Here is a 24,205-nt window from a genome sequence, read left to right on the forward strand (position 1 = left end):
AACTTTTCAAATTGTATCTGTTCTCATCGAAACCGACAGTATTGTTAAGTACTTGCTTAGGAAATGGTGACTTCTCCAGTCTTATAATTCTATGCACCTGTCCCACTGCTTCCTGTTCTTTTCATGGTGGAACAATACCAAATATTGTACATCCTTTGAGCATATCTTGCTATTTTCTATCTGTCTGGAATTCCCCTCTCCCTTCCTCTCTCCTAGAGAATATCTGTTTATGATTTGTGAAAACTTTTGAGTATTTTTATTACTCAGTTACCTCCAACCTTGACAGATTCAGTAGCTCCCTCTGTATTGTTTTGATACTTTTCACAACTGTTCTACCTCTCATGATGTTTTGCACATATTTGTTTATGCTCTTCTTTCCTACTGAAAAAAGAGCACTTTGAGGACAAGATTATGGTTTTTTTAATTGAGGGATAATTGATATAAGATTATGTTTTGTCTTCATGTCCATAGAGTCTAGCACTGTCCCTGGTTGGTACATGGTTGGCATGTACTTATTAAATGTTTTTTGAAGCAGCTGAGTTCTATTAGAAAACCTTGAGGGCTGGCCTAGTATTTCTGTGGGAGGAATTTATCTTCTTTTGCTAGGACATTAAAAATGTGTTATGAATATAACTGACTGAAATGAACTTTTAAAATGCAACTCATATGTAAGTTGCAAGTTGTCCAACATATGGTTGAAATATATGTATGTATCTAAAAGTTTATAAAACTTGAAAGAATACTACAGCCCAAATATCGTTGTGTGGAGGAAGTAAGGTGTTTCCCCCATTCTTACCTGTAACCCTAGCCCATAAGAACTAGGTGAAATTGTATGGATCCCTTAATTCTGTTACCCACTAAAGCCTCCCAGTGGAGGAGTGGATGTTATAAGAAGGTAAAAGCCTCCTGTGCTTTAATGTAATTTAAATAATCACATTCGGCTAGTGGTCACTGCACTGGACAGCACATCTAAGTGTTTAGACTTCATCCTCTGGTAATGGGGGGACGTTGAAAGTATTTGGACAGGAGAGAAAAGATGATTAGATTCAAATTTAACAAACCCCATTAGTAACTGTGTGTAGGTGAGAGAAACTGAAGCTACAGAGACCTGTAGGGAGCTACATAACAGTCCAAATGAAGGACTGTCTTAACGGCAGATGATTGGATGAATATTTGAGTACAAGATCAATAAAGTTGATTTTAATTATTTTATAATTGCTTATTTTATTGAGCATTTGCTAAATGTCAGGTATTGCTGAGTGCCTTACATGTATTATCTCATTCAGTGCTTTCAACAGCCCTATGAGGGGAAGTATTACCTTCATTTTATAGATCAAGAACAGATCAGAGAGATGAAGTAACTTCCCCAAAGTTACACTGAAAGCAAATGCAGAGATTTGAAAGGAAAAGAATACAGTTAAAATCATGTGGCACAGGGGATCATGAAATATTTAAGTGTGTATGTGTAGCATAGGACATTCCTGTTTTGTGAGTGAGCCGTAATTTAGGCACATAATAGGTTATAAAAATAGCATTAGGGACTTCCCTGGTGGTGCAGTGGTTAAGAATCCGCCTGCCAATGCAGGGGACACGGGTTCAATCTCTGGTCCAGGAAGATCCCACATGCCGTGGAGCAACTAAGCCTGTGCGCCACAACTACTGAGCCTGTGCTCTAGAGCCTGCGAGCCACAACTGCTGAGCCCGTGTGCCACAACTACTGAAGCCCGTGTGCCTAGAGCCTGTGCTCCATAACAAGAGAAGCCACTGCAGTGAGAAGCCTATGCACCACAATGAAGAGTAGCCCCCGCTCGCCACAACTAGAGAAAGACCATGCGCAGCAACGAAAACCCAATGCAGCCATAAGTAAATAAGTAAATAAATAAATAAATTTAAAAATAAATTAATAACTTTAAAAAAAGTAACATTATACTTAGCATATACTATGTGCCCTTGACTAGGTTATTTAATTTTCACAACCCTGTAAAGAAAGCTACTATCATTATCTTCATTTTTATAGAAGAAACTGTTGTGCAAACATAGGGTGACTTGTTCAAGAAAGTGACAGAGCAGGGGTTAGAATCCATGTAATCTGGCCTCAGTGCTCCTGTAGTACTTAATACATTTGTGTGTTGTGTTAATAAATATCATACAAATGGAGAGATAGACCCTACTGTGGTGTTTCATTGTATCCAGCTCTCTTAACCATGAAAGTGGCTAAGCTTGAGATTTAATTAATATTGTTTCTGGGTGTGTGGACATTTTTCCTTTTATGGCTTTTGGCAGTAAAGTATAGATCTTCTTAAGGGTTTTCTCAGGCTGTGTGGAATGTGGCTGTTTTATGTGTTAAGTTGTTTATGGCCTTGAGTTTACTGATCCTTAGTTCCTCTTTTCCTCTTTTTGTCCACTAAGCTCCATTTTATTCCTGCTCACAGTTCAAAGACAGTATAGTGTAGTGTAGTAGAAAGAGCACAGTTGGATTCATATATCTTTGCATTTTAATCCCAGCACTATTGATGACTAGCTGTATGACTATGGATAAGTTATATATCCTTAGAACTTTGCTTTTCTAACCTGTAAAATGGGGAAAATGAAACCTCTAGATGGTTGTAAGGAGTAAATGGGATGATGTACACTTTTTAAATACCTGCTATAATACTTTGCACATTGCAGAATCTCAAAAAAAAATGTAACTGCTTCACTTCTTACTAAATAAAACATTTCCAGCTTTAAGTACCATTTCTTTCTTTATAGTTAGTTGCTCAACTTCGTAGGAGAACTCTGTACTTACCAAACTCTGAATTACCAAACACTTGGTAACTCTGACTTTCAGACTTTGAACTAGATATGGTAGAATTTCTAAATAAACTATGAGGAGGAATACATTAATTCTTTATGGCATTATAAACTGTTTTGTGCTGAACTTTTACAGAGTTTATTAAAACTCTGCTTTATTAAAAAGGAACCATGATAAGGAAAACTCCGGCTACCTGTATTTCTGGAGTCTTATCCTGATGAATGTATGAATGAATGAAGTGCTGGTTGGAAATGAAAAAAGCAATTAATGAAATCCTTGAGAAAATTTCTCACAAGAGGTAGTTCTTTTTCTGAAATATTTCTGTCTTCTCAGTGATGATGTGGACTATAACAATTTATGATCTGATTTTGGAACAGTATATTAATAGAAAAAATAAATACACAAAAGGTTAGCAGTCTGCATATTCTGGGAACATTCTGTTAGGAATTCTGATTTGTGTGTAATGCTTTTATTTTAGGGAAATAAATTATTTGAGTTCCCTTTATCCAAGAGCAGTACCTAATCAGTGATATTTAATGAGTAAGTAAGACTCCTGATATCATGTTGAAATTGACTGGAGTAAAAAAGTGTTAACGAGGTGAAGGAAACAAATTTGAGCATCATTGGCTCCGGACGCGCAGGCTCAGCGGCCATGGCTCACGGGCCCAGCCGCTCCGCGGCATGTGGGATCCTCCCGGACCGGGGCACGAACCCGTGTCCCCTGCATCGGCAGGCGGACTCTCCACCACTGCGCCACCAGGGAAGCCCTGAGCATCTTTTTTAATGATGTAATTTATATTTAAAAAGACATTTCTGAGGAATCATGGTTTTTTTCAAATCATCTTTGAGATGTAACTTACAGACCTTAAAATGCACAGATTTTTGGGCTTCCCTGGTGGCGCAGTGGTTGAGAATCTGCCTGCTAATGCAGGGGACATGGGTTCGAGCCCTGGTGTGGGAGGATCCCACATGCCGCGGAGCAAGTAGGCCCGTGAGCCACAACTACTGAGCCTGCGCGTCTGGAGCCTGTGCCCCGCAACAAGAGAGGCCGCGATAGTGAGAGGCCCGCGCACCGCGATGAAGAGAGGCCCCTGCTTGCCACAACTAGAGAAAGCCTTCGCACAGAAATGAAGACCCAACACAGCAAAAGTAATTAATTAATAAACTCCTACCCCCAACATCTTCTAAAAAAAAATGCACAGATTTTAAGTGTCAAATTTGATGAGTTTTGATACAAGCAAACATTTGTGTCACTACTACCTAATAAAACAAATGGAAAATTTCTATTACCTAGGAAAGTTTTCTTTGTGCCCCTTTGTAGTCAGTCCTCTGAAAGACAATCAGTGATCTAATTTCTGTCACCATAGCCTGCTCTAAAACTTTGTATAAGTGAAATCACACAGTGTATATGCTTAATGCCTGGCGTCTTTTGCTCAACATGTTCTTGAAATTTCTGTTCATTGTCGTATCAACAGTTCATTCATTGTTATTGCAGAATAGCATTCCATTGTGTGAATATACCACAATTCATCAGTTAACCTTGTTGATAGAATTTTGGTTTGTTTCAAGTTTGGGGCTATTAAAAATAAATCTTCTATGAACGTTTTTGTACAACTTGTTTTTGTGGATATATGTTTTCCCTTTCTTAAGAGGAATGACTGGGCGATGTGGTATATTTATGTTTAAAAGAAACTGCCAAACTGTTTTCCAAGTGATTATACCATTTTATACTCCCACCAGAAATGTGAGTTCCAGTTACTCCACATCTTTACCAACACTTGGTATGGAAAGTCTTAAATTTTAGCCATTCTAGTGGGTGTGTAATGGTATTCCATTACATTTTAATTTGCATTTCCCTCGATAACTAATAATGTTGAGAATGCTTTTGCATGCTACTTGCCCATTTGTGTATCTTCTTTTGTGAAATGTCTGAACCTTTTGCTCATTTTTAAATTGAGTTGTCCTATTTACATTGATTCATAGGAGTTCTTTATATATTCTTGGTACAAGTCCTTTGTCAGATATATGTACTGAGAATATTTTCAGCTGGCATATGGCTTGCCTTTTCATTTTCCTAATGGTGTCTTCTGATGAATCAAAGTTTTAAATTTTGGTTAAGACAAATTATTATTTTTTTATTTTTTTGCTTTGTGATTTTTGTGTCCTAGCTAAGAAATCTTTGTCTACCCCAAGGTTGCAAAGGTATTCTGTATTTTCTTTTAGAAGATTTTTTAGTTTTTATGTTTAGGTTAATGATCCATCTCCCATTTTATCTTACTTCTGCATTTTATATTTTTCATTAATTCATTGGGCACCTGGTCAATGCCAGGAGCTGTTTTAGGCACTTGGTGTCCATTAGTAAAAAGAAATCACTTGTGGTGGGCCCTTAGATAGGCCTTGAAATTGTGAAGCCTACAGTCTAGGGGAAATGACAGATAATAAATTAATAAATAAATAAATTATACAGTATGTTAGAAGGTGAGAAAGCACCATGAGGTGGGGCAACAGAATAGGGTAGAAGGTAAAGGTTAGTGAGAAGGTTTAAGAAAGGGTGGTAAAATTTGGCCTCATTGAGAATAAGCCATTTAAAGAATGACTTGAAGATGTAGGAATTAGCTATTCAGCTATCTGATGGAAGAGTGTCCTGGGTAGAGAAAACAGCCATTGCAAAGGCCTGAGATGGGAGCATGTCTGGTATGTCCCAGTAACAGCCAGGAAGCCAGTATAGTACAGGGTGACAGTGGATAAGGCCACAGAGATAGGGGAGGGCAAATTGTTTAGAATCTTATAGGACATTTTTCAGATTGTAGCTCCTTGTGTGAGTGCCATGGGTTCACTATACTTAATATACATTTTAAAACAACACATATGTCTTCTGTATATCATTTAGAGATTTCATATTATTGTTTCTTTAGATTTATCAATTCATATCTGCTCAATAGGAGTAAAAGCATTTTTAAAAAAAATTCCTGAAAGATGTACTTAATATTAAAATGGTTTTCTTATTTCAGAAAGATCCAGATTACCTGAAGCTGTGGTTGGACAATTTTGTTTCTAACTATGAACAATTCTTAGATGTTGACTTTGAAAAGCTGCCTACCAGGTATGTTGAAACACTTAATTTCCTACCCTTGGGTGAGTTTGTTAATTTTTGGTACAAAAACTTCATTGATGACATTACAAGGATGGCAGTTATGTGACACACATAACCCTGCTTTCACGGCAGACATTTCTGATTGATCACAGCAGTCTTTCTTGCTGATACTAGACGTGACTTCTAGAAGCCTCTTCTTTACTTTGTTCAGCCACTGGCAACTGGGTGTCCTGCAATTCATTTCAGTTCTGACACTACCTGGAGTTAACGCCAGATCCCATGAGTTAAAGGCAAAGTCCTCCACAAGACTGCCCTCACTTCAGACATCGTTAGCAAGTCTTGGGAGCCACCGACATTTCTGATCAACAGGCTGTAAATTTAGGGGTTGACATGACTCCCTCAGGTTCAATAATTTGTTAGATTAACTCACAGAACTCACTGATAGTCCTATACTTACGATTACAGTATTATTATAAAGGATACATGTAGGACAGGGCCTGGGAGGGTCTTGGATGCAGGGCTTCCATGCTCTCTCCCTTTGGAGTCAGGGCATGTTGCTCTCCCTGAACATCAGTGCATTCAAAGAAGGAAGCTCTCTGAGCTCTGGGTGTCAGAGTTTTGTTGGGTCTTATTACTTCATTGACCATGTGATTGAACTCAGTCTCCAGCTCCTCTCCCCTCCCAGAAAGTTGGGGGGGGTGAGTTATTTAGACGTGGCCAGCCCCTTTTTTGAAACTATCTAAGGGTCCACCATGCATCACTTTATTCATTTGTATAAAATTTCTTTATTATATGACAGGCATTCTATTGTAGTTGAAACTTATTATACTTCTTTTCCTAGCTTTAGAGAAGGGCCTTAGAAAACATCTTGGAGGAGGTTAAGTTTTCTGATTTTTAAAAACTAGGTTTGAAAATCATAAAATGAGGGAAAAATAAACATCTTGGAAGAGGTTAAGTTTTAGGATTTTTTAAAACTAGGTTTGAAAATCATGAGGGAAAAATTAGCATCTTATGGAAATGTATAAGTGAAATTACAAATATTTTCTCCCATTCCTCTGCCTACATCTGTTTCTGCAATCTCACTGTTCCCAGGCCCACTTCCCAGATAAAGTTCATATTGTATCTCAGGTCATCTTGTGGACCTAGGTAAGAGAGGTTAGGTTTGCTGTGGTTAAAAGCTGGAGAAATGAGGACATACTTTTAGCCGCAAAAGCAACTCCATTTATAGAGATGTGTTGAGAGAAGAGGAGAGAAATGGGTGGTGGTTGAGGATGAAAAAGTATCTGGTGAATTAAAAATCTTCAAGGACGAAAATATTTGCAGTTTGGGGGTGGAGGTAAGCAGTGAGAGTTTAGACACAGGTGAGTTGAACCTGGAGAATCACATGGGAGCCAGATCATGAAGTGCCACAAATGCATTACTAATGGACTTTGACTTTTTGTTATGGAAGATACAAGGCTCTACTAAAGAATTTTCTGCATAAGAGTATCATGGGACTTCCCTGGTGGCACAGTGGTTACAAATCCGCCTGCCAATGCAGGGGACACGGGTTTGAGCCCTGGTCTGGGAAGATCCCACATGCTGCGGAGCAACTAAGCCTGTGTGCCACAACTACTGAGCCTGTGCTCTAGAGCTCGCGAGCCACAACTGCTGAGCCCACATGCCACAACTACTGAAGTCCACGTGCCTAGAGCCTGTGCTCTGCAACAAGAGAAGCCACCGCAATGAGAAGCCCGCGCACTGCAACCAAGAGTAGCCCCCGCTTGCCGCAACTAGAGAAAGCCTGAGCACAGCAGCGAAGACCCAACATAGCCAAAAATAAATAAATTAAATATATAAAAAAAAAAAAGAGTATCATGATCAAGTTTGTTTTTTAAAAGTCACTTTGGTGGCATTATGGAGGTTGGATTGGAAAGGGTTGAGACTGAAGGCAAGAAGCCCAGTTAAGGGGTAATTGTAATAATTCAGAGAAAAAAATCATTAGCGCTTTGGACCAAGGCAATGAACTTAAGAAACAATATGGTTATGCTCAGAAACCACAAGTACTGTATTTATAAATACAGTTTCAGAGTTCTTCCCCATTAGATTATTTGTAACAGGTTTATAAAGGTTGAAAATCAGTATTAAATCTTGAACTCAAAATAAGATTATGTATTATTGATTTCTACTCATAAAAGAATATTCTTGTAGTTTATACTTAGGAGTGCTTTTATTTTAAAAATTTATAGCTCATTTTAAATCATGAGCCTAAGGATCTTATGGAGTCAGGATTTTGGCCTTTGAATGCTTGGGGTTTTGTAAGATGCACTTGTTATCATCCATACATTATAAATGTCTCCTTCCTTGGGAGGTCATTTCTAAAAACACTATGTAGACTTATATTGCCACTATATTTAAAGTAAGATGAAGAATCTCAAGAGTGTTTTTTTACTTGTGATTTAGTTGGTTTATTTAAAATTATATTTCATATCTTTGTCTTTCAAACTGAACCATGAATTTAGATTTTGCTTGTAGTAAACTTTCAATTTTTCAAGTGAATATTATATGTAAGATCTGTAAAACTAGTCTAGTCACCTTAAAGATAAGAAACTCACAGATAATCCTCATTTAAAGTATACTGACTTTATAGAATTTCCAAGTTAGAGAATTCATAATAGAAGACAAGGATTGCTTTTACCAGATTATAAGGCCTTGAAATTTAAGCTGGACTTTTTCCTAAGTTAGAGAGAACAATTGGCAGCTGTTTACAATAGACATTGACTAGGCAAATTGAGGAGTGGAAAAGATTTCTGGAGTTTGGGATATTTCAGCAAAAGGAGCTTAGAATTTTGGACAATAAAGTCCTAGAGGTGGGAAAATTCTTCTAAATTCTTAAATCCTCATCACATTAGGAACAAGGTCAAAAATTCCAACTTTGTCTATATGCCATGTCCTAAGTAAGCCCCAATTTTATAATGAGAGTCAATTAAAAAAAAAAGATTGCTCTTTTAGAAGTTAGTATTTTTTTCTGCCCAGTTAAATCAAAACGTGTGTAAATAGAAAATGGAACAATTAAGGACAAAAGGAACTACTCCTTTAAATAACTAAAATGGAATATTGGGAAATCTAATGTCTTCTTGCTTGTTGATTTAACATTTTTGGAAAAGTGCGGAGGAATAGTTTCACTTTGTCTTGAAAATCAGTTATATTTAAATGTTTGTTTATTATTTTGAAGTTAACTCTGGTTTTTCTAATCACCTCTTTTTAGCTCTCCAAAAAAAAATTAAATATAAAAATGGGTGTTTCTGATACCATCTATAAATAAGAGAGAATGAAAGAATCCAAAGCTGCAAGTGAAATGATGCCCAGACTAAAATGAAACATGTATTTTTAGAACATGATTATATAGTATTAGGCAACCTTGGTAGTATGCTTTGTGACTTGTGTTTATTTTATAAAATGCTTTATTAATTTATGTTGTAGGGTGGTTCAGGAAGAGGCTAATAATATTTACATATGTGTTTATGTGACTACTGCTAAGATGCTTCAAATTTCTTTGTCTACAGTGAATGCCTTTTACTCAATGTAAACATAGTACTAATACTTCATGTTAAGCATTATCTGAAGAAAAGACTATTGTAAAGTATAATTGCCATTTAATCATGGAACTCTTCGCAGTGCTTCTTTGCTATTTGAGCATTTTTCTTAACAGAGATAGGGAAATAATACAGTGGCTTATGAAAAGATTCTGAGGCTTTAGAGATAGTATATTTAAAATGCATTACATATTTAGAGTTCTTTACATACTTTATTTTTATTTATTTATTTATTTTTTTGCCGCACGCAGGCCTCTCACTGTCGTGGCCTCTCCCGTTGTAGAGCACAGGCTCCAGACGTGCAGGCTCAGCGGCCATGGCTCACGGGCCCAGCCGCTCCGCGGCATGTGGGATCCTCCCAGACCGGGGCACGAACCCGTGTCCCCTGCATTGGCAGGCGGACTCTCAACCACTGCGCCACCAGGGAAGCCCTCTTTACATACTTTAAAGCTGAAAATGCACATTGACTTTCTGGTTTCAGAGCCCAGTGAAATAGGGTGGATATCTGATATTACCGTTTTATAGATTAGGGAACTTCAGAGATTAAATGAAGTGCTTCATGTTACAGAGGTGGAACTTAGTATGCAGGCTTCTGACTTTGAATCTAGGGGGTTTTAATGTGAGAGGCACATGCAAGGAGCCAGTTACATCTGGTATTGGCTTTTGCCCATAAAGAACCATATTGTCTTCTTACACAGAAACCACCTGTCACAAAATATTGATGTATTGCTTTAAAAGAGTCTTCTATTGATGCTCATGCTTGGGGTTCTACATTCACCTCTATCTTTCTCCTTTCATTTTGCTAGTTTCCTTCTCTCCCTCTTCTGATCAGATGGCTTAGGGACCCTGTAGGTAGGTGAATATTGTTTATTTAGTAAAGCAGTTAACAGATATTAAACTAGTTAGAGGTACTTCATTTTTATTTGCTAGTTACCGTTTCTTTTAGAAATGGTATAGACACATTGTATTTCTAAATAGTAGAAGGTGAAGTAATCTTATATTTTAAATATTTTCTTTAACAATAGCACAATTGAAAATACTAAATAGCCTTTTTTTTCTCTCTCTTCTCAGTAAGACTCCTCTGAAGTAAGACTAACCACTCTGCTCTAATAATCTTCTAAAATGTCACTCTCCATTTGGTGGTACTATGCAGAGAGGAAGGCACAGAATATCTGGACTAAAAGAGCTTCTTTAGGATTTGAGCTGAAAATGTAGTTACTTTAAAGTGCCACAGATTTTCGTCCTGTATTTAAACACCCTTCTTATTTTGTTCCCCTTATATTGTAGGGTAGATGATGTGCCTCCAGGAATATCTCTGCTTCCTGATAATATTCTGCAGGTTCTGAGGACCCAGCTTCTGCACTGTGTTCAGAAAATGGCAGATGGGTTAGAGGAAGAACAACAAGCCTTGTCAATTTTGCTTATCAAGTTCTTCATTGTTCTTTGCAGGTATCTGGTACAAATAAACTAGTTATCTGTTTCAAATAATTATTAGCAAACTAATAATGCATTTATTAGTTATTAATGATGTTTGTTGTTCATATGGAGCTTTTAGGGATGAGTACAGCTTTTGCAATAGGCTTGTGGTTTGTTATTATATTGGAAAGCCTTTTACTATATCTACTTAGAGAGATTCAGCCAGGATAAAAAATAATTGCTTTAGAGTAAAGACAATGACAGGAGTTTTTACTTAAGAATTTATTGCACTGGTATTTTCTATATGGTCCTCACCAATAAACATGTACGTATACATTTTTATACTGTGCGTTATCATTTGTGAAATGTATTTTTCTAGTTTTTCATTTTATAATTTTCCCAAAGAAAGTATAATTATTCCATAGCTTATATTTCCAGATTTATAGATGATTAGGTCTGTGGTACTTAAATTTTGGTGTGCATAAATGTCAACTGGGAAGCTTAATAGAAATACAGAGTTTGAGCCTTATGTATGGAAGTTCTGATCCAAAAGAGCTCAGGCATTTTGAATTTTCACACATTCCATTAATCTGCATATAAGAATTTGAGAACCATTGGGTTAGGGGCATCACATGCCTCTTAAAATCTGTCTTCTTTTCTTGTTCTTAGAGGAAAAGCTTTCAGTCTTTTACCATTTAGTATGATATTTGCTGTGAAATTTTTATATATAGGTTTTATTATGTTGAGGTAGTTTCCTTCTGTTCCTAGTTTGCTGAGTGTTGTTATCAGGAATGGTTGCTGAATTTTGTCAAATGCTTTTCTGCATTAATTGAGATGATCATCTGGGTTTTTTTCCCCTTTATTCTGTTAATATGGCATATTACATTGATCAGCTTTCATATGTTTAACCATCCTTGCATTACAGGAATAAATCCCACTTAGTCATAGTGTGTAATACTTTTAATATACTGTTGAATTCTCTTTGCTAGTATTTTGTTGAAGATTTTTGCATTAATGTTCATAAGGGATGTTGGCTTGTAGTTTTCATGTAGTCTCTTGTTTGGCTTTGGGATCAGGGTAATACTGGCCTCATAAAATGAGTCAGAAAGTGTTCCTTCCTTTTCAGTTTTTTAGAAAAATTTGAGAAGGATTGGCATTAGTTCTTCTTTAAATGTTTTGTAGACTTCATGAGTGAAAACATCAGGTCCAGGACTGCTTTTTTGGGAGAGTTTTGATTACTGATTCAGTTTCCTTACTAGTTGTAGGTCTATTCAGATTATTTATTTCATCATGGTTTAATCTTGGCAGATTTTGTGTTTCTAGGAATTTGTCCATTTCATCTATGTTATTCAATTTGTTGTTGTACAGTTGTTCATAGTACTCTCTTAATAATCCTCTATATTTCTGTAGTATCAGTAGTAATATCCACACTTCATTTTTGATGTTAGTAATCTGATTCGTCTCTCTTTTTCTTAGTCTATCTAGCTAAAGGTTTGTCTATTTTGTTGATGTCTCCAAGGAACTAATTTTTGTTTTCATTGATTTTCTCTATTTTTAAAAATTTATTTTAATCTCTGCTCTGATCTTTATCATTTCCTTCTTTCTACTAACTTTGGGTTTAGTTTGTTCATCTTTGTCTGATTCCTTAAGTTGTAATATTAGGTAGTTGGTTTCTTGTTCTTTTTTTTTAGTGTAAGCACTTACACCTATAAAATTCTCCCTTTGCACCACTTTCATTGCCTCCCATAAATTTTGGTAAGTAATGTTTTCCTTTTCATTCATCTTAAGTATTTTCTAATTTCCCTTGTGGGTTTCTTCTTTGATCCATTGATTATTTTAAAGTATTTTTGTTAATTTACACAGTTTTGTGAATTTTTCAGTTTTCTTTATGTTACTGATTTTTAACTTCATCCTGCTGCAGTTAGAGAAGATACTTTGTATGATATCTGTCATTTTAAATCTGTTGAGACTTAATTTGTGGCCTAATATAGTGTCTATCTTGTAAAATGTCCCAAGTGCACTTGAGAAGAATGTTTGTTCTGTTGTTGTTGGGTAGAGTCACCTGTATATGTTTCTTAGAGCTATTAGATTTACTGTGTTAAGTCCTCTGTTGCTTTACTTATCTTTTATCTAGTTGTTTTATCCATTATTGTGGATGAGATATTGAATTCTCCAGCTATTATGGAAGAACTATATGTTTCTCTCTTCAATTCTGTCAGTATTTGCTTCATATGTTTTGATGGTCTGTCATTAGATACATAAATGTTCATAATTGTTATATCTTTTTGCTAGTGTAATACCTTTGTTATATAGTATACCATATATACTTTTATTACATTGTATTGTACCTTTTATTTTATTTATTTTTAACATCTTTGAGTATTAATTGCTCTACAATGTTGCATTACTTTCTGCTGTATAACAAAGTAAATCAGCTATGTGCCTACGTATATCCCCATATCCCCTCCCTCTTACGTTTCCCTCTCACCCTCCTTATCCTACCCCCTAGGTGGTCTCAAAGCACTGAGCTGATCTCCCTGTGCTAGGTAGCTGCTTCCCACTAGCTATCGATTTTACATTTGGTAGTGTATATATGTCAGTGTTATTCTCTCAATTCATCCCAGGTTACCCTTCCCCAACCCCGTGTCCTCAAGTCCATTCTCTACGTCTGTGTCTTTATTCCTGTCCTGCTCCTAGGCTCATCAGAACCATTTTTTTTTTAGATTCCATATATATGTGTTAGCATACGGTATTTCTTTTTCTCTTTCTGACTTACTTCACTCTGTATGACAGACTCTAGGTCCATCCACCTCACTGTAAATAACTCAATTTCATTTTTTTTATGGCTGACTAATATTCCATTGTTTATATGTGCCACATCTTCTTTATCCATTCATCTGTCGATGGACAGTTAGGTTGCTACCATGTCCTGGCTATTATAAATAGTGCTGCATTGAACATTGTGGTACATGACTCTTTTTGAATTATGGTTTTCTCAAGGTATATGCCCAGGAGTGGGATTGCTGGGTAATATAGTAGTTCTATTTTTAGTTTTTTAAGGAACCTCTATACTGTTCTTCATAGTGGCTGTATCAATTTACATTCCTACGAACAGTGCAAGAGGGTTTCCTTTCCTCCAAACGCTCTCCAGCATTTGTTGTTTGTAGATTTTTTGATTTTGGCCATTCTGACTGGTGTGAGGTGATACCTCATTGTAGTTTTGATTTGCATTTCTCTAATGATTAGTGATGTTGAGCACCTTTTCATGTGTTTGTTAGCAATCTGTATATCTTCTTTGTGGAAATGTCTGTTTAGGTCTTCTGCCCATTTTTGGATTGGGTTGTTTTTTTAATATTGAGCTTCATGAGCTGCTTGTATATTTTGGAGATTTATCCTCTGTCATTTGCTTCCTTTGCAAATATTTTCTCCCATTCTGAGGGTTCTCTTTTTGTCTTGTTTATGGTTTCCTTTACTGTGCAAAAGCTTTTAAGTTTCATTAGGTCCCATTTGTTTATTTTTGTTTTTATTTCCATTTCTCTAGGAGGTGGATCAAAAAGGATCTTGCTGTGATTTATGTCATAGAGTGTTCTGCCCATGTTTTCCTCTAAGAGTTCTATAATGTTTGGCCTTACATTTAGGTCTTTAATCCATTTTGTGGCGAGTGGGGGCCACTCTTCTTCGTGATGCGCGGGCCTGTCACTGCCATGGCCTCTCTTGTTGCAGAGCACAGGCTCCAGATGCATAGGCTCAGTAGTTGTGGCTCACAGGCCCAGTTGCTCCACGGCATGTGGGATCTTCCCAGACCAGGGCTCAAACCCGTGTCCCCTGCGTTGGCAGGCAGATTCTCAACCACTGTGCCACCAGGGAAGCCCTCCCTTTTTTTCTTGATGAGTCTGGCTTATGGTTTATCAATTTTGTTTATCTTCTCAAAGAACCAGCTTTTTGTTTTATAGATCTTTGCTATTGTTTCCTTCATTCCTTTTTCATTTATTTCTGATCTGATCTTTATGATTTCTTTCCTTCTGCTAACTTTGGGGTTTTTTCTTCTTTCTCTAATTGCTTTAGGTGTAAGGTTAGGTTGTTTATTTGAGATTTTTCTTGTTTCTTGAGGTAGGGTTGTATTGCTATAAACTTCCCTCTTAGAACTCCTGTTGCTGCATCCCATAGGTTTTGGGTCATCATGTTTTCATTGTCATTTGTTTCTAGGTATTTTTTGATTTCCTCTTTGATTTCTTCAGTGATCTCTTGGTTATTTAGTAGCATATTGTTTAACCTCCATGTGTTTGTATTTTTTACAGTTTTTTTTCCTTTAATTGATATCTAGTCTCATAGCGTTGTGGTCGGAAAAGATACTTGATACAATTTCAGTTTTCTTAAATTTACCAAGGCTTGATTTATGACCCAAGATCTGGTCTATCCTGGAGGATGTTCCATAAGCCCTTGAGAAGAAAGTGTATTCTGTTGTTTTTGGATGGAATGTCCTATAAATATCAATTAAGTCTGTCTCATTTAATGTGTCATTTAAAGCTTGTGTTTTCTTATTTATTTTCATTTTGGATGATCTGTCCATTGGTGAAAGTGGGGTGTTAAAGTCCCCTACTATTATTGTGTTACCATCCATTTCCCCTTTTATGGCTGTCAGCATTTGCCTTATGTATTGAGGTGCTCCTATGTTGGGTGCATAAATATTTACAGTTGTTATGTCTTCTTGGATTGATCCCTTGATCATTATGTAGTGTCCTTCTTTGTCTCTTGTAATAGTCTTTATTTTAAAGTCTGTTTTGTCTGATATGAGAATTGCTACTCCAGCTTTCTTTTGATTTCCATTTGCATGGAATATCTTTTTCCATCTCCTCACTTTCATTCTGTATGTGTCCCTTGGTCTGAAGTGGGTCTCTTGTGGACAGCATATACACGGGTCTTGTTTTTGTATCCATTCAGCTAGTCTGTGTCTTTTGGTTGGAGCACTGAATCCATTTACACTTAAGGTAATTATCAATATGTATGTTCCTATGACCATTTTCTTAATTGTTTTGGGTTTGTTATTGTAGGTCTTTTCATTCTCTTGTGTTTCCTGCCTAGAGATCCTTTAGCATTTGTTGTAAAGCTGGTTTGGTGGTCCTGAATTCTCTTAACCTTTGCTTATCTCTAAAGATTTTAATTTCTCCATCGAATCTTAATGACATCCTTGCTGGGTAGTGTAATCTTGTAGGTTTTTTCCCTTTCATGACTTTAAATATGTCCTGCCATTCCCTTCTCTTTTGCCGAGTTTCTGCTAAAAGATCAACTGTTAACCTTATGGGGATTCCCCCTTGTATGTTATTTGTTGCTTTTCCTGCTGCTTTTAGTACTTTTTCTTCATACTTAATTTTTGATAGTTTGATTAGTATGTGTTTCGGCATGTTTCTCTATGATTAATATGTGTCTCAGCATGTTTTTCCTGTATGGTACTCTGTGTGCTTCCTGGACTTGACTATTTACTTTCCCATGTTAGGGATGTTTTCGACTCTGATCTCTTCAAATATTTTCTCAGACCCATTCTTTTTCTCTTCTTCTTCTGGGATCCCTATAATTCGAATGTTGGTGCATTTAATGTTGTCCCAGAGGTCTCTGAGACTGTCCTCAGTTCTTTTCATTATTTTTTCTTTATTCTGCTCCCTGGCAGTTATTTTCACCATTTTATCTTCCAGCTTATTTATCTGTTCTTCTGCCCCAGTTATTCTGCTATTGATTCCTTCTAGAGTATTTTTAATTTCAGTAACTGTGTTGTTCATCACTGTTTGTTTGCTCTTTAGCTCTTCTAGATCCTTGTTAAATGTTTCTTGTATTTTCTCCATTCTGTTTCCGAGATTTTGGATCATCTTTACTATCATTACTCTGAATTCTTTTTCAGGTAGGTTGCGTATTTCGTCTTCATTTATTTGGTCTTGTAAGTATTTACCTTGCTCCTTCATCTGTAACATATTTTTTTGTCATTTCTTTTTTTTTTCTTTTAATGGGTGGTGCTGTATTCCTGTCTTCCTGGTTGTTTGGCCTGAGACATCCAGCACTGGAGTTTGCAGGCAGTTGGATAGAGCCGGGTCTTGGTGCTGAGATGAGGACCTCCCGGGGGCCTCACTCCGATGAATGTTCCCTGGGGTTTAAGTTTCTCATTAGTCCAGCGGTTTGGACTTAGAGCTCCCACCACAGGATCCCAACTCCCGGCCTGGGAACCAAGATCCTGAAAGCTTCGTTGTGTGGTAAAAAAAAAAAAAAAAAAAGGAAGAAGAAAAGGAGCAGTGCAATATGCAAGAATATAGAACAAAATAAAATTAGAAAGATAAAAAATATATTAATTGAAACAACTCCAACCGGGTAAAATAAAACCATAACAGTAAAAAGAAAAATAAAAAAGAGGGGGGAACAAGCCAAAAGGAGAGAATGTTAACAAAGTATAAAGAATAAAATAAAACTAGAAAAATAAAAGGCTTTTCAGGAAAAATAAAAATATAAAAGAATCGACAACAATGAATCAACAAGGTAAAACAGAACCCCAGTCTAAAAGAGGAAAAAAAAAAAAAAAAACCTTGGCTGTAGGGGGCAAAGTTTAGGCAGGGGTGGAATTTACGCAGGGGCTGGGTTTAGGGTGGGGCGGGACCTAGTCAGGTGGGGGGATGAGTTTTGAGCTTGGGGCAGCTCCTAAGCTTAGGACCCACGCAGCTGGAAACGCCCTGGGGGTGAGGCCTTGACAGAGTGATGTTCAAGCATAGGGTGGGGCCTCTGCTTAGGACCTGTGTGGAAGTGGAGAGGCAGCACATGGAAAGGAGGGCCTCTGGAGTGTGGAGTTAGGGAGTTTGGAGGTAGGGCCCTGAGTGAGGGTGTGTGGGTGGGGTTTAGGCCCAGTGCATTGGATGGGGTCTCAGAGGGCGTTCTCTGAGTGTACAGGTAGGGCCCTGGGTTGGGGTGTAGGGGCGGAGCTTGGGTTCTGCGTGGCAAGAGAGAGGCTCTGAGGGCAGGAGATTAGGCCTGGGGCCTAACAGGCTTCCTGGTACCTAAGTGGACAGGGAAGGCACAGACTGCATTCCCTTCCATTCCTTCATGCCCCCTTCCCCACCATCTCCCCCAGGGTCTCCCCCCTTGCTGCTGGACCCCTAACCGTGGGTGGGTCCCACTGGGTGTAGGAACTCCTCCCCTCATCCATCCACCCCTCAGGGGTGCCAGTCCCGGAGGTCCAGCCTTTACTTTTGCTCCCTCTTCCCTCCTTCCCACTCCCTCAGGACCCATGGAGCTGGAAGGGGCTTTGGTGGACAGAGGATCAGGCCTGGGATCTCAGCAGGTTCCTGGGGGCCCAAGTGGGCAGGAGAAACCTGGCCATGCTCCCTTTTGATCCTCTGCCCTCCCAGTGGTTCCCCAGTTTCCCCCTTCGGGTGTGGGATCCCTTCCCCTCCCCCAGCTGCCCCTCAGGGGCATCAGGCCCATCCCGCCTCCACTTCTCCTCTCCCATCACTCCTCCCAAGCCCCACATCCTACCCGCTCACTGGGGGTTCCTCCCATCCCTTTAGGTGTCTGTGGTCCCCTGCTGGTGCTGGTAGGTGCCCTAGTTGTGTGTAGACGCGAATTCCGCGTCCTCCTAGTATGCCATCTTGACTCTGCCCCCTGTACCTTTTAAAATATAAGATGTCCTTCTTCGTCCCATGTAACCTATTTTGTCTGATATTTGTATGTCAGCCTCTGCTCTCTTTGAGTTACTCTTTGCATGGAATATCTTTCCCTCTGCTTTCAGTTTCAACCTGTTTGTGTCCTTGGACATCAGGTAGACAGTATATAGTTGGATCCTGGGTTTGTGTCCATTCTGCCAATCTCTTTTCTTTTTTTGTCTTTTTTTTTAATATATCGTGATTGGAGTATAATTGCTTTACAATGTTGTGTTAGTTTCTGCTGTACAACCCAGTGAATCAGCTATATGCATACCTATATCTCCGTATCCCATCCCTTTTGAGCCTTCCTCCCACCCTACTTATCCCACCCCTCTAGGTCTTCACAAAGCACCGAGCTGATCTCCCTGTGCTATGTAGCTGCTTCCCACTAGCTGTTTTACATTTGGTAGTGTATATATGTCAGTGCTACTCTGTCACTATGTCCCAGTCTCCACTTCCTGCTCTGTGTCCTCAAGTCCATTCTCAATGTCTGCATCTTTATTCCTGCCCTACCACTCATTCATCAACACCATTCAGTCTGGTGTCTTTTGAATGGAAACTTTAATCCATTTACATTGAAAGTAATTACTCCTAAGGAGGAATTTACTTCTTTTACTGTTCTATTTGTTTTCTTTATGCCTTAAAACAGAAGTTTGTTTTTTTTAAAATTTATTTATTTTTTGGCTGTTTTGGGTCTCCGTTGCTGCCCATGGGCTTTCTCTAGTTGTGGCGAGCGGGGGCTGAGCTTCGTAGCAGTGCATGGGCTTCTCATTGTGGTGATTTAAATTCCTTTATCATATTCTTTTTTTTTATAACGAGCATTTCATTATTTATTTATTTTGTAATATTTGTTTATTTATTTATTTGGCTCTACCGGGTCTTAGTTGCAGCATGCAGGATATTTTAGTTGCAGCATGCAGGTTCTAGTTCCCTGACCAGGGATTGAACCCGGGCCCCCTGCATTGGGAGCGCAGAGTCTTAGCCACTGGACCACCAGGGATGTCCCCTTTATCATACTCTTTTGTATACATTCTGTAGATATTTTCTTTGTGGCTACCATTGGTGTTACATTTAACATTCTAAAGTTATAACATTCTAATTTGAATTTATACCACTTTAATATCAATAACATACAAAAACTCTGCTCTTTTATGGCTCTGTCCCTACTCGTTTTGGTTGCTGATGTCACAAAATTACATTTACACAATGTTTGCCCCCAAACATAAGCTAATAGTTATTTTAGATGCATTAGTCTCAAATTACGTATAAAACAAGATTTGGAATTACAAACCAAAGTTACAGTAATACTAGTTTTTACCTGAACAATTTTATTTCTTTAAATATAATCTCTTAAATTATATAAAAACAAAGAATACAGTTACAAATCACTGTTTCAATAATACTAGCTTTTATAATTGCCCATTTATTGACCTTCACTGAGATCTTAGTTTTCCATGCAGCTTTGAGTTGCTGGATAGTGTCCTTACCTCTCACCCTGCAGGAGAGTGTTTAGCATTTTTTGTAGGGTAGATCGAGTGATCACAGACTCCATTACCTTTTGTTTCCTGGGAATGTCTTTATTTCTCCCTCATTTTTGAAGGATAGTTTGCCAGATACAGGATTGTTGGTTGACAGCTATTTTTCTTTTAGCACTCTCAGTGTATCCTCTCACTATCTTTTGGCCTAAGTTTCTTAGTAGAAATCTGCTGATAATTGTATTGAAGATCCCTTATATGTGATGATTTGCTTCTCTCTTCCTATTTTCAAGATAGTCTCTCTGTCTTTTGAAAGTTTGATTATAACGTGTGTCTCAGTGTGGGTGTCTTTGAGTTCATCTTATGTGGAGTTCGTTGAGCTTCTTGGCTGTTCATATTCATGTCCTTCATCAAATTTGGGAAATTATCAGCGATAATTTCTTTAAGTATTCTCTCCCTTTTTCTTAGACTCAATCTTTTTTCTTTGTGTTATTCAGACTTGATAATGTCCATTGTGCTATCTTCAAGTTCACTGATTCTTTCCTCTGCCAGCTCAGATCTACCGTTGAATTCCTCTAGTGAATTTTTCATTATAGTGATTATAGTTCCAGAATTTCTTTCTGGTTTCTTTTTAGTTTTTTTTTAATCTCCTTACTGATATTTCCATTTTGTTTACCCATTAATTTCTTGACTTTCTCCACATCTTCCTTTAGTATTGATACTTTGAGCATCTTGAAGACAGTTATTTTGAAGTCTTTGTCTAATAGATCTTTTTCAGGGAGTTTCTGTTGATCTGTGTTTTTTTTTTGACTGGGCCATATTCCCCTATTTCTTTGTATGCCTTCTGATTTTTGTTTTTAATTGAATACTGGACATTTGAATCTAAGAATGTGGTAACTCTGAAAATCAGATTTACCCCCTTTCCTGGGGTTTGCTGCTTTTTGTTGTTATTTTTGTTTATTTGTTTTATTTTTTGATCCTTACAGATTGTCTCTGTGCTGAGGATCAACCTGAGTTGTAAACATAAGGTCTGCTCAGATCTACTCTGACCCTTTCCTTTAGCATGTGTGGTCACTCTCTAATTTTCCCCATTTATGCTGTTATTTTTGAATGTCCTAGTCTTTAACATCTGGCTCCCAAAAGGAGAAAAAACAAAAAGATGAAGGGGGAAAGGGAAATGGCCTTTAAGTCCCCTGGAAATTACTTCAGCCAGAGGGGGAGAGGCTTGTAACAAGTGATGGGGATGTGCAATATCAGTGCCTGCCTGCCTCTTTGTCTGCACCTCTATAATCAGAAGGAGCAATCAGTGATCAGAGCACGATCTCCAATATGTTGAGGACAGGGTCCTTTTTGCCTACATTGGTTTCTTCAAGCTGGTAGCAAGCTGCTCCTGGACTATGTGCACAGCTGCTTCCCACATGTCTGGGGGTGGCAGATTGATAGGTGCTACTGTGCTAATAGCTGAAAATGAGCAGAATTTAGGACATTAATTGCAATTTATCATCCAGATTTTCCCATAGAAGTTGCCAGCCTTCAACAGAGACTCAAGGGTTCCAAAATAGTTACATCAAACTGATTTTGACAGTGTAACTGTTTTCTAGGTTGAGAGACAGATTCCTGGTTCTTCCCACTTGGCTATTTTCCCAGAATCCTCCACAGGGGCTTTGAATTTTACCTCTGCCTTTACTCTTTGCTTTCTCAAAGATGTCATGCCATTCTGACTTCTTACACTAGGTTCATTAATTTAGTTAATTTTTCCTGTTCCTTTAGCATTTACTGGATTTTAAGATATAAAGTATTTTTCAAGGTCACAACGTCTCAGAACACAATAGAGTTTTTTGTCTTAACAGAATTTTTTTTAGTATGCCAAGAAAAAGACTGGTGATATTAGTAAGAGTACATGTTAGCATTTTACGTGTCATACCTCAGTCTTATTAAAAATGGAACAAAAATGAGGGCCATATTTTAATTAAACACCAGGCACTTGTTGACACACTGCTTTAAACAAGGCATGCACTGTGCCCTCTTGGAGTATGTATAGATGCCCACCCTTCTCTCAAGGCTTTTTAATATAGATGAGGAGATATATTATGAGTCTAAAAGGGGAACTATAATTTCAGAAAGCAAGATGATAACTATAAAACTGCACCACATGAGTTATAAAGGCAACGATATGTATGAAAAACCAAGCTTAAAAAGTACATAGGAAAATAACAACAAACCTGGAAAGAAATAATCCAAAATGTATATAGTTGCTAACGTTGGGGTTGTAAGAATATTAGTGACTTTTTCTTTTCTATTTCTACTTTGTGATATTTTCCAATTTTTTTATAATAAACAAATGCTAATTGGCATGTCTTTCTTAAATGTTCTCTGTTTATAGTAGTTAAATGGTGCTTGAGGTGTGTTTTGCATTCTCAGTGGGAAAGCAGTTATATAACCATATTGATTTTAAGTTTTAATGACTGTTTTTTGTATTTCATTTGCCAACATGTGTTCCGAAAAGCAACCTGAATTCATGAGCATACATTTTTCTCATTATTCATATGTAATAAATATATGGCTATTCTTTTTTTTCTCACAGAAATCTATCTAATGTAGAAGAAATTGGGACTTGCTCGTATATCAATCATGTTATCACTATGACAACACTCTATATTCAACAAGTAGGTGTGAATTAATATATTCCTTTTTGTTTTACTGAGAGTAACTAGTTTTTATTTTTTAAAATATCATAGTAAAGTTAAATGTGTTCAGAGGAGGTAATAATTGAGAAGATCATTAAAATTATCAGTGGGTACTTATATATTTCAGGCATCTTATGCAATTATCTGAAAGTAGACAAGCAATTATTAATACATTTTGTTATTTTAATTTAAAAGTTGAAGTGTTTTATTAATGACTATTTTAAATGACACAGTTTGCCATTTTATGTATTTATTATTTATTCATCAAATAACCCTCTTATTGAAAGCATCATCTATTTTGGAAAGACGTTTGTCTATCCATTTGAAATCCTTCCTAGGAAATATTTAAAATTTGAGAGGTTATATCCAACCCATATGATTAACTGGCCCTTTACACACTCAAATGGAACTTAGGCTTATTTGAATAAAAATGAGTTATTATTATTAGATGAATGAAACATGTAGTCTTTTAATGATGTTGGTCAGTATGTTATACAGCTTAACATTTTTAAGTATATATAATTTTATGTTTAAATTCTCAGTTAAAAAGCAAAAAAAAAGAGAAGGAATTGGCAGATCAGACATCTATCGAAGAATTTGTGATCCATGCATTGGCATTTTGTGAAAGTTTATATGACCCATATCGGAATTGGAGGCATAGAATTTCAGGGTATGTCTTATAAATCATAATGTTCATTTAAAACCTAAATATCATAATATATACAATTCTTCAAAGCAGGTCTCATTCTCTATGAAAGCAGTTGGTAAGATGTGTCTAAGACCCCATCCTTATCTCTGAGGTAGAGAACTACATTGGAGGTAATGAATTAGTGATAAACGCCACTTCTAGATAATAAATTTACCCTGAACATTTATTTTGTAATGCAATTGAATGCTAATAATCTGATGGTAAAATCTCAGAGCACAGTAGCATCAAGTAGAGTGTACATATTTTTCAAGGAACTTTATCTTTTTTTAAAGCATATTTCATGATTTGAAAAAGAATTTTAACAGTATTTTGTGTTTTTATTTTTAATTGTGGAGCTTGTATCAGTCAGAAACCAGTGTTTAAAAAGAGAGACTATAATACAAGGAGATTGTTAAATAGGTATTAGAGAACTCAAAAAACAAAAGGGGGACACTGATGTAATACAGAGATGGTAACTTCAGGAAGCAGCTACTTCCCTGGTTCTGTGGGAACAAAGGGAAGAGATTAGAGTTATCAGAAACTAGAAGTTTTGGAGAAGAGGTCCTGCAGTGCCTGGTCTGAGGCTTCTGAGGAAAGAGTCCTAAGCCAGTGCTGCTATCACTGAGCAGCCGTGAAGAGGCTGGTTCTGGTGTTGCCAAAAATAAGCTGAAGAAAGAAACCAACTGTGAATGCCATAGTTAAGAACTGTTGGCCAGTAAAAAAATAAGGAATAAGGCATCAGTCCCGCTTTCACTCTTTCAACTTTCCAGGCTCCGTTTAGTACCCACTATTGATGAACC

The 24,205-nt window shown here is 37.3% G+C and overlaps 1 protein-coding gene across 3 annotated transcripts in view; it reads left to right on the plus strand.

Annotated features, from left to right (window-relative positions):
* NBEAL1 (neurobeachin like 1) overlaps positions 1-24,205 on the plus strand; it is a 179,067-nt gene that overhangs the window by 13,504 nt on the left and 141,358 nt on the right. For 2 of the 3 annotated variants that reach the window (XM_082840791.1, XM_082840789.1), the window contains exons 2-5: positions 5,806-5,897; positions 10,751-10,912; positions 22,615-22,696; positions 23,260-23,387. In XM_082840791.1, the coding sequence (XP_082696917.1) occupies positions 5,806-5,897; positions 10,751-10,912; positions 22,615-22,696; positions 23,260-23,387 (464 nt within the window). Of the gene's footprint in view, positions 1-3,001; positions 3,093-5,805; positions 5,898-10,750; positions 10,913-22,614; positions 22,697-23,259; positions 23,388-24,205 lie in introns of those variants that run through there. The other variant, XM_082840790.1, reaches the window with a different exon arrangement.

Source organism: Leucopleurus acutus (assembly GCF_964270905.1).
Source record: "Leucopleurus acutus genome assembly, chromosome: 6".
NCBI classification, from domain to species: Eukaryota; Metazoa; Chordata; class Mammalia; order Artiodactyla; family Delphinidae; genus Leucopleurus; species Leucopleurus acutus.